This window comes from Ipomoea nil, unplaced genomic scaffold (assembly GCF_001879475.1).
Source record: "Ipomoea nil cultivar Tokyo-kokei standard unplaced genomic scaffold, Asagao_1.1 scaffold1074, whole genome shotgun sequence".
NCBI classification, from domain to species: Eukaryota; Viridiplantae; Streptophyta; class Magnoliopsida; order Solanales; family Convolvulaceae; genus Ipomoea; species Ipomoea nil.
In genome coordinates, this window is record NW_017617502.1 from 4,449,771 (window position 1) to 4,461,652 (window position 11,882).

General features: G+C 32.5%; 1 protein-coding gene across 1 annotated transcript; it reads left to right on the plus strand.

The window, feature by feature from the left end:
* The first annotated feature begins 9,613 nt into the window (after nt 1–9,613).
* Nucleotides 9,614–11,473, plus strand: LOC109182922 (probable protein phosphatase 2C 25). The gene is made up of 4 exons (XM_019333179.1): nt 9,614–10,160; nt 10,244–10,585; nt 10,741–10,923; nt 11,083–11,473. Exons 1-4 carry the CDS (start codon nt 9,684–9,686, stop codon nt 11,245–11,247), a joined length of 1,167 nt encoding a protein of 388 aa, XP_019188724.1. The 5' UTR covers nt 9,614–9,683; the 3' UTR covers nt 11,248–11,473.
* Nucleotides 11,474–11,882: the final 409 nt, after the last annotated feature.

Genomic DNA, 11,882 nt, shown 5'->3' on the forward strand with positions numbered 1-11,882 from the left:
GTTCATTACCATCTGGAAGCATATCCTTTAATATTTCAAGTAACACAATAAAGCTCTTGTCGCTCCACCCAATCCCAGCTTTCAAGTTGAATAATTTTAATACAGTAGATAATCAGGTATATTTACTACACCCCGGCCACAAAGGTTGTTTTGAATCATTTAATAATTCATCCAACTCATTTGACCGATTGGTAAACTCTTCTCCAACATCAAGAAACATTTCATCTAACTGATCTTCAAACTCATCATCATCATTTGCTTCGTTGTAAACATACATGTTAGATTTTGAAGCCACATCGCTTTCACCGTGCCATATCCATTTTGTATAATATGGGTTAATCCATAATAGAATAGATCATCAAATATGTCGTCCTCACATAACCTTTTCTGATTACAACACTACTTACAAGGACAAAAAAACATATCATTACTATTCGGAAGGTTACTCTTTGCAAAGTCTAAAAATTTTCTAACTCCCTTACTAATTTGAGAAGCATGCATCCAACTTTTATCCATCACAAGGCAATCTAAAATACTATTAAGTCTAATTAAACTTTTGTTAACACTAATTCAACACATTTCTATAATAATAATAAAAATAATAATAATAATAATAATAATAATAATAATAATAATAATAATAATAATAATAAATTTAAACATAGACCACGGTGTGGCTAATCACCGGATGCACAAGGAAAAGTCAAAAACAGAGATAAATATAGATCACGGTGTGGCCAATCACCGAATGCACAAGGGAAAGCCGAAAGTTCATTAAAAAAAATAGAGAAAATTTTTTACCTCAAAATAAATTTGTCCACGTTGATATACAATCTCAGGTTCAATTTAATGACCTACCTACAAGTTGTATTCATAAATTAATATACCAAATAGATTCCAACAAAGTAGGTAATTTGAATGAATAATACAATTTTTAAAATTCTATATATATATACACACACACACACACACACACACACACACACACACACACACACACACACAAAAGAATTCCTAAAATTCAACATATATATAGAACAATTCCTAAAATGTGAAATATATAAACAATAATTAATAAAATAAAAATACATACATAATAATTCATAAAATTAAACATATATACACAATAATTGAAAAAATTCAAAATATATATACAATATTTCCTAAAGTCAAAATATATATACAAAAACACCTAAACTTCAAAATTTATACACAATATTTCAAATACAATCGAAATATATATACAATATTTCCTAAAAATCAAAATATGTATACAAAAAGATCTAAACTTCGAAATTTATACACAATAATTCAAAAAATACGAAATATATATACAAATATAATGAAATAATTATTTTTACTTACCTATGGTGGAGTAGCAGTGGTGGTGACGCGGCAAAGGTGGTGGCACAGCAGTGGCGGTGGCGTGACGGTGGAGTAGATAGCGGTGACGCGGTGGTGCGGCGATTGTGGGTGTTGTGCGGAGAAGAAGAACGAAATGGCGTTGGTGCAGCAGTGGTGGGGTGCGGCGTGGGTGGGATGCGGCGGTAGTGGGTGATGTGCGAAGAAAAAAAATCAAAATGGAGTGGTGGCGGCTGAATGTTGGTGCGTTGGCGTGGTGGCGACTGAAACAGATAAAGAGAAATGGAGAATACGACTGAAGAAATTGCGTAGGGTTTTGTTTAAAAAATCATGATATGACGTCGGTTATCCATATAACTGACGTCGTATCATTAATTTTTTTTCGTGATATGACGTCGGTTATATGCATAACCGACGTCGTATTCAATAATACTTTTTTTAATTTTTCTAATACGACGTCAGTTAGGCCACTAACCAATGTCGTATACTAAAATTTTTTAAAAAATATTTGTTATATACGATGTCGGTTATTCATATAATCAACGTCATATATTATAATTTTTTTATTATTTTTTTATACGACGTTGGTTTAATTACTAATTGAAGTCGTATGCAAAAATTAAAAAAAAAATAAAAACAAATTATTATATACGACGTTGGTTATATGTATAACCAACATCGTATGTAATAATTTTTTTTTTTAATTTTACTATACGACTTCGGTTTTCTTATAAAACTGACGTCATATATATATATATTTTTTTTAAAATATAATTTTATTTATTGTTTTTACGTAGATTTTCTAAAAAATCGACATTATAAATGCGGTGTTATATGTTATTTTTGTAGTAGTGAAAGATACGTTATGAGTCACCACTTAGTGTTACCATGAAAAGAAAAATATATTGTGAAAGCTTTGTGTTCCCACCTAGATGTATGAAATGTCAAAATAATCACACTAGTGTTTCTATTTATTGATTGAGACAATTTTTCATGTGAACACATTAATGTGTTATTTTGTGTATCTTAAAATAGAGAAATCACCTTAGAATCTCACAAATTCAAGTGAAAAGAATACTTGAAAACCGGTAAACAATTTGTTTCAATAACCCATAATACACTACTGGAAATTATTAAATTTCCGACCACCTGAAAGTGATCTTAAATCAAGTTGAAACCAACAAGTGGTCGAAAATAGCAACAAATTAGAGATTTTTCCAGATACCAAAAGTGATCGGAACAAGACTTTTGACTTGATTTAAAATTACTTTCAGGTGATCGGAAATTCTATAATTTCCAGTAATCATAAAGTGTATCAACCAATACTGACCGAGTTATAATCAATTGGCTTTAGTGAGTCAAGATTAAATTTCTTGAGAACTCTTAATCACTCACAGACAAAATAGTGAAAAACAATAAATGATTTGATATCATATTCGGCAAAAGATTGACTAGTACATGTAAATAATGGAATTTATGTAGATATTTATTATGCAACTCAAATGGACATGGTCCAACCAATACTTAAATTGATTTTAAAATTAAAATAACTAATTATTATGAAGTAGATACAAAAAATAGTAGTATTCTTAGATATCATCAATTGTAAGAGGAAAATTAGCTATGGACGGAATATATATATATATATATATATATATATATATATATATATATATATATATATATATACACACACACACACAGTTGTAAAAATCGCGTGTAGACACTAGGCGTCGACTAGCCGTCTAGAATTTCACCGTAGTCGGTGTTCTAGGCGCCGACTAGGCTGCGGTAGGGGCAACAAATTAGCTTTTGTTCCATTTTTTAAATGAGTTATTTTATTTAAAACGACTTCATTTTGAGTGAAATAACCCTAAATCGTTCAAATTGGTTGCATACCCAAAAAAATGTATATATAAAAAAAAATTGACTATCAGATACTCTAATATTGATTTTTGTGACTTGTGACTTCGTGGAATTGTGTTTTGATCCTGTAAGGCCCTATTTGGTAACATAGTTAGCTTATTAGTCAATTTTGGCTTGTTTGACCACTAGTAGCTGTTTGACCTGGTTAAACAGTTAATATGAATGCTTGATTAATTAGGTTTCGTAATAGCTTATTGCACCAAAAATCTAAAATTCAAAAAGATGTTCAAAGCTGTTTTTTCGATCAGCTTTTTGAAAAGTCATTTTTCATGTAATAAACTATCAACTAACAACTAATTTACCAAACATCTTTCTACAATTAGCTAATGATATCAACTAGTCAAACTCACTAATTCAATCAGCTAAGAACAATTTACCAAACACCCCATAAATCTTTATACAATTTACAATTCTAGATGTTTTTTTTTTTTTCAGTTAATATTTATTATTTTAGTATTAACTATTAAAGTACTAGTACTCTGTATTAAATAGTATATAATTATTAAGTCTTTAAAAAATTGGGCGCGTGAGAAATGCCTTCTCTGAGATGGGCTTTGGGCAAGGCCCCATCCTGCCCTTGCCCAGGGCCAGACCTATGTATTAAGCCATTAATCTAAACATCAATATATATATATATATATATATATATATATATATATATATATATATATATATATATATATATATATATATATATATATAGACTTGCACTCGGGTGCGAACGGCTCGCCCAGGCGCGAAATAGGAATGGATTCTGTTCGTCCACGTGTCCAGATCTAATGGATGAGAAACACTGATTTTTTTAAAAAACGCGGTGGCATTTTCGTAAATAATTGAACATCGAAGTGCAAGTAAAATGTATTAGAAGTGCATGTAAAATGTATTATAGGTGCAAGTAAAAATTTACACTAAGCATCAATACTTAGTTGCACTTATAGTTCTAAGTAGTTGCACCTATAGTTCTAAGTAGTTGCACACATAGGTATAAGTAGTTGCATCTAGGTGTACGAATGTTTGCGAGTGGTTTTCAGGAGTATTACTACCCGCTGAACTCAGATCAATGAATGTTAACAAGGCAAAATTACATGCACTTATAGGTGAAAGTAGTTGCACCTATAGTTATAAATAGTTGCACCTATAGTTATAAATAGTTGCACCTATAGTTATAAGCACACCCAGGTGCATGAATGGTTGCGGAAAGTGAATGCTAACAAGGCAAAATTACATGCACTTATAGGTGAAAATAGGTGCACTTATAAGAGATTTTACTTGCACTATATATATAGGGATGCACTCAGGTGCGAATAAGTGCCCAAGAAGGAATATGCGAACGAATCAGCGCGCGACACGTGTCCAGATCTAATAGCTTAAAAAAACGCGGTGGCATTTGCGTAAATAATTGAACATCAAAGTGCAAGTAAAATCACTTACAAGTGCACCTATTTTCACCTATAAGTGCATGTAATTTTGCCTTGTTAACATTTACTTTCCGCAAACATTCATGCGTCTGGGTGTGCTTATAACTATAGGTGCAACTATTTATAACTATAGGTGCAACTACTTATAACTATAGGTGCACTTACTTTCACTTATAAAGTGCATGTAATTTTGTCTTGTTAACATTCATTGATCTGAGTTCAGCGAGTAGTAATACCCCTGAAAACCACCCGCAAACATTCATGCACTTAGGTGCAACTACTTATAACTATGTGTGCAACTACTTAGAACTATAGGTGCAACTACTTATAACTATAGGTGCACTTAGTATTGATGCTCAGTGTAAATTTTTACTTGCACCTATAATACATTTTACATGCGCTTGTAATACATTTTACTTGCACTTTGATGTTCAATTATTTACGAAAATGCCATCGCGCTTTTTTAAAAAAAATAAGTGTTTCTCATCCATTAGATATGGACACGTGGAGGGACAGAATCCATTCCTATTTCGCTCATGGACGAAGCATTCACACCTGAGTGTGATAGTATATATATATATATATATATATATATATATATATATATATATATATATATATATATATATATATATATATATATATATAGACAACATGTTAATTATATTCTATAAAATTAATTTAGATATAAGTTTCACTAACATACAAACATTGTCATTAAATGAATAAAATTTAAAATTTAAATATAATTGTTACAAAACATAAAATTCTAAATATTTTTCACCAATAAATTAATTTTTAACAATAATATATATATTATTAAATAATAATTATAGTAATGTAATTGGAAATTCTTAATGTGGTATTCTGATCCTAAGATGTATGAGTGAATGTGGGGGGATTTGCAATCACTATTGCGTGGAGCCGTGGAGCTTGGCCCACACAGTTATGTGAATCACGGTCCAAAAATATATAAAATATATTATTTTAATTTATAAAATACATTATTCTAACATATAAAGTATATTATTTTAATTCATAAAATATATTATTTTATCACAGAAATTTCATTATTTTAAAACATAAAGTACATTATAAATTATTCTAACTTATAAAATATATTATTTTAACACATAAAGTACATTGTTTTAACTCATAAAATACATTATCTTACCTCAAAAATTTTATTATTCTAACACATAAAGTACATTAATTTAAAATATAAAATATATTATTCTAATTCATAAAATACATTATTCTAACTCATAAAATATATTATTTTATTTTAAAATGTTTATTATTTTAACCCACGCACAAAATTAAAAAAAAAAAATCAAAACCACTTCATTTTAGAATCCACGTCATAATTTACCTGGGACTTGGGGAATTTCCCGTGTACTCCTAACTCCTTCGCATTTATATGAATTATACTAGTATTTTTTATGCGCGATGCGCAAAAAATAGGTGCCCAATATTAATACATTATATTAAAATTTTAAATTTATTTAGATTTTAGATATTTAAATTATTCTAAAAAATAATAATAATGTAAATCATTTTTATAAATTTGATATTTAATTATATTTATGTAATAATTAACATATAACTCAATATTTAATGTGTATATATTATTATTAATGAAGAAGATAAGAAAATATATGGTTGGTGCATGTGCATGGTAACAACAGTGGAAAAGATAACGGAAGTTATAACGGTAAGGGTATGTTTGTTCAAAATATTTTAATGTACAACCTTTAGAGCATAATGTACAAAAAAATTTGACAGAAAAAACGGACATAAATCATGAGTATAACTTTCATTCACATTTATTATGTTTTTAGATTTTAGATATTAATTAATAACTACAAATTATGGGAACGAACACGGAGGAGCAACGGCTAATTTCGGCGCGGCGGTTTCCAGTTGCGCCTTGGGTACGCGCTAACGCGCACTCGTAAGCTTCTTAGCTAAGATAAAGGAAACCCGACAGGCGACAACTATTTAATGAGACACTCTCTCCAGTCAGTCCAGTCAATACATATCCGATTCATCACGTTCTTGTGCTTGTGCTCCCTTTTCATTAATTATTAATAAATTTAACAAAATACGTGTTTTTTTTAAGTAACAAAATACGTGTTATCGTTGATGATCGGCAACCATCATCCATGTTGAACAATTGTGAATGCCTATCAAGCTATCTAGAAAAGAATAGGAGATCGTCATAGTTATCTTTAAAAAAGTTATATTAAGACAATAATTATTGTTAAAAAAGTCCGTCCATTGTTGAGGATTTTCTTGTTGGGAAAAACATGTACCTCCAATATGTGTGTATTGCGATAGTCAAGTCGCAATCAGAAGAATAAAGAGTAATATGTATAATGGTAAGTCTATACATATACGTCGTAGACATAATACCATTAAACAACTTCTCACATGCAGTGGATAATATAACGGATTTGCTTACCAAACGGTCGAGCAAAGAGGTTGTTGAGAAGTTGGCACGAGGGATGGGTTCAAAGCCCTTCAAATAAAAGTTTTATAGTGGACACCCAACCTAGTTGACACGTATAGATTCAATAGGACAACTAAATTGTCGAACGAAGCGTGTCACTGTGGTCTCAAACACCCTACCATTCCTCGTTAGAACAGTGACTCCCGTATGAGGTTAGCACGTTGATGCTTTAATGATTTGAATGTCGGTTGACATATGTGAGTATGTGGGATACTCGAAAAAGAATCACCTATATGAGAAAGAAGTGGGGCCGCTTTAAAGGAGAATTGATTGGGCTCAATTCTTTAGAAACTTTTGCAGAACTAGGAATGGTGACCCGACCCATGACCAAAACGGGCACACCCATGAGATCAGAACAAAGGTTGGAAGGTTCTCGTGTGGGATATGTCATCGTCTACACAAACGGTAGTACGGTTCGAAACCATCAAGTTCTACCGGACAGCTAGTAGAGTAAACATATCTTCACAAGACAAGGTTCAAAGAGTAACACCTACCTATGATATGCATGGATCAATTGTTGAGCACATTCGTGTTGTTTTTTTCACATCCTGAAAGTCTATTTTCATTCATATGGGGTATTGTTGGAAGTTTTAGCATAAAATGGCATTTTAAGTGGCTATTTTGTGATACAAATATATGTGGGTCGACTTTCGATTTGGGTCGAGTCAAAATTGATTTGCATTCTTCGTAGTGTGACGAAGAAATTGATATATTGTACGCTCAAAACGATAATGGGTGAATGAGAAATTTATTCTCAAAGTATACCCATTTGAGTTGGAAATGAATGTGGAAAGGCTTTGTAAAAAGCACTTATCTCATATTGGTTTGGGAAGTGGGTTTGCACCACTATATATACAAGAACCTTTTAGAATGAGATTGAATTGTGTAGCATAGAGACTTTTTTTCGCAAGTAGGGTGGGGAATGCAAATTAAATTCAAAATGAGCTATTTTGTTAACTATTCGGTTTGACCAAATAGTTGATGACCTTTTGTAATGTTTATGCAACTATTCGTGGGTCATTCTAGCAGTATTAATTCTGATCCGTAGGAATTAAAGTTGCACATTATGAGGGTTACATATATGATTTATTGCAGATGTTAATGTCATGTATTAATGCTATTAATTTCTACATCTCATATATAAGCTTTGGTGTTGGCTAGATTGTTTTGCTTGATGGTTTTTCACTAGTAAAACTTTGTTTTTCTCTCTACGTACCTCTCTCAACTCTCTTCTTATGAGAAAATTTTGCCCACATTTCCATAAAAAGACGGAGTGCTTGATCTTTATTCTAGTTTGCCGAGCTTTTAGTTTGAGGGCTCAAACTTAAACTTGTAATCCGTTTTGTTCTGGGAGACTAATGCTACAACGCTCTAACACCTTCGGAGGTAGCAAATTGAATTTTCCCATTCTTCTTGTTTCTTGTGTTGGGTTTAAATCTTAGATTTTAAAAACTCAATCTTTGTATTTATTTATTTTATATAAATAAATTCGAACTTTGATTTCGTACTAGGTTGGTGTTGGGATTATTTTTATAATAATTATAAATTCTATTATTTTCAAATTATATATATATATATATATATATATATATATATATATATATATATATATATATATATATATATATACACACACACACACACTGTTAGTAAAAATTGCGCCTAGGCGCTAGGCATCGATCGGCCAAAAACACATATAATATATTATTTTAACTCATAAAATAGATTATTCTAATATATAAAATACATTATTCTAATTCATAAAATAAATTATCTTACTCAGAAATTTCATTATTCTAAAATATAAAGTAAATTATACATTATTCTAACTCATAAAATATATTATTCTAACACATAAAGTACATTATCTTACTCCAAAAAATTTATTATTTTAACACATAAAGTATATTATTCTAACTCATAAAATACACTATTTTATTTCAAAATATTCACTATTTTAACACACGTACAGAATAAAAAATATTTAAAATATCAAAACAACATTATTTTAAACCCACACAATAATTTACCTGGGACTTGGGAGATTTCCCGTGTACTCCTTCGCATTTTTATGTTGTTCAGTGACCCAATTATATTTTTTTGAGTTTAATGACCTAATTGTATTTTTGTGTGTAATTCGATAGCCTATTTGATCCTTATTCCAAAAAATGATAATACAATATGTAACCCAAACATGGGGTCATGGCCCATGGGGGTAGTATAGACAATGTAGTGACCAAATTTCATGTAAAATACAGGGAAAGATGTAGCTGACAAAACACGGGCGGGGCGGAACGTGGCGTATGGCCCACTTTGACTCTACCTGGAAAAATTACCCCTTCTTTTCTTCCTATAAATAGCTCTCCTTTTTTCTCCTTCCCCAATAAATCTTCTAAAAAACAAACCTATATTAGTCAGTACTGAAATTCGAACGTTAGAGAAACACAAACAGCAGAGGCAGAGAGATGTCTTGTACCGTTGCGATCAGTTCACCCGTCTTTTCTTCTTCTCCGTCGAGACTCTCCGTCTCCTCGTCCCTCCTCTGCAAAGCCGCCGCGGCGGAGGCCCTAACCCGAACTCTCTCCCCTTCCTCAGCCGCCGCATCCTCGTTCTCGTCTTCTTCTTCTCCGTTATCGCCGTTACGCGTTCACCGCCTCTCCAAGCCGCCGCCCAGTGGATTAATCCAAACTTCTTCTGATTCTTCGCCTTCCTCCTCCACTTCGCCCACGGATTTGAAGCGCAAACGGCCGGCGAGGTTGAATATTCCAATTGTTCCGATGAGCTTCGGGAATATCATTCCGGCTACGCCATCGTCTGTTATGGAAGATCTGGTAGAGTTTGAGGGAGATAGCTACTCGGTGTGTTGTAAGCGTGGCAGGAGAGGAGGAGCTATGGAAGATCGCTACTCCGCTATGCTCAACCTTCATGGAGATTCTAAACAGGTATATATCTATATATCTATATCTATATATATGCTTATGTCGATCTATTTTTGTTTAATCTGATCGAGGTGATGTGATTTCAGGCTATTTTTGGAGTGTTTGATGGGCACGGAGGAGCGAAAGCTGCGGAGTATGCGGCACAAAACTTGAGTAAGAAGATATTGGATGAGATAGAAAAGAGCGAGAATGATGAGGAAATTAAGGAGGCGGTGAAACATGGTTACCTGAAAACAGACAGTGAATTCCTGGAACAAGATGTACGAGGTGGATCTTGCTGCGTTACAGCGTTGATCAGGAACGGCAACCTAGTTGTATCGAACGCCGGAGATTGTCGAGCTGTGTTGAGCAGAGGCGGAGTTGCGGAGGCGCTCACTTCCGATCATCGGCCTTCAAGGCCCGATGAAAAGGATCGAATTGAGGCATTGGTAAGCAAGCAATTTTGTTTCTGTTCGAAATTATACATTTATTTTAAGGAATAAGGTTCAAATTGGTCAATAACCTTAAAATACAATTAGGTCACTGAAAAAAATAATGCAATTAAACCATTGAACTGATTGATTGATCTTTTAATTTGGTGTAGGGTGGTTTTGTAGACTGTGGTCGCGGAGGAGTTTGGAGAATCCAAGGATCTCTGGCAGTCTCCAGAGGAATCGGAGACCGGTCTCTCAAACAATGGATAAGCGCAGAACCAGAAACAAGGATCCTCACCCTTGATTCTCAACTGGACTTCTTGATTCTTGCATCTGATGGCTTATGGGATAAGGTAATTTTAGTATTTCAACCTTTGATTTTAGCTTTGTTGAGCATATTCAATTATCAGCTTAGTCTTTTAATTGAGACGAAGCACATGTTTCAATTAGTTTAAACTAATGTTTTGATGATTATTGTACGTTCCTGATATGTTGTTTACGTTTGTTTACAGGTCAGTACACAGGAAGCAGTGGATGTTGCTCGAGCTTTCTGTAATAACGGCGTCGATAAGCCCCAACTCTTGTCGGGCTGCAAGAAACTCATTGATCTTTCTGTTTCCCGAGGTTCCATTGATGACGTGAGTGTGATGCTAATTCCATTGGGGAAATTTTGTTGATAGACAGACAGACAACCTAGGACGATTATTCTCAGTTTTCTCAACATGGACGACGATGATTCAACTTGGCTTCTGATTTCATCATTCTTTACAAATTCTTTTATTTATTATGTAAATTGACTAGCGTCTTCATTCTTGTACGTACTTTTATTATATATATTTAGATTTAGATTAACTTCCTTTTACACATGGTGGACATAATTGACTTCGAATTCTGGGCGGTGAAGATTTATACGTTGTAAATTTATCAGATCAGATACTGAAATTATGTGCATGCCTTTTGATTATGGATTCTACAATAATTTTTGTATTATTTATAAAATTTATTTGAAAATTAAAGCACTAATTACATAAAATATAACTATAAATTAACCGGTATAATTGTGCGCAGTGAGTACCGGTCTAGCCTCTATAGTTCATGTTCAGTTGAGTCACCATGATTTACATCCTCCCAAATGCTCTGTAGAGCCGGAGTGTGGGGGCCCTTAGGGTTGGGGTTAGCCTTTGAAAGAATGATATTTTTATGTTTATTTTTGGACTATATTAATTTTTATAATTCAAAATTTCAATAATCACAGCTTAACATAACTTGTGTTGATGATTTTAATTCAAACCACAAAAGAAAAGGGGTGTGT

What these genes read in the sequence shown, in the direction of transcription:
- LOC109182922 (XM_019333179.1), top strand. Translation starts at nt 9,684, where the DNA reads ATGTCTTGTACCGTTGCGATCAGTTCACCCGTCTTTTCTTCTTCTCCG. An exon ending in TTCATGGAGATTCTAAACAG is followed by an intron (nt 10,161 to 10,243) that starts GTATATATCTAT and finishes ATGTGATTTCAG; the next exon opens with GCTATTTTTGGAGTGTTTGA. An exon ending in CTGATGGCTTATGGGATAAG is followed by an intron (nt 10,924 to 11,082) that starts GTAATTTTAGTA and finishes GTTTGTTTACAG; the next exon opens with GTCAGTACACAGGAAGCAGT.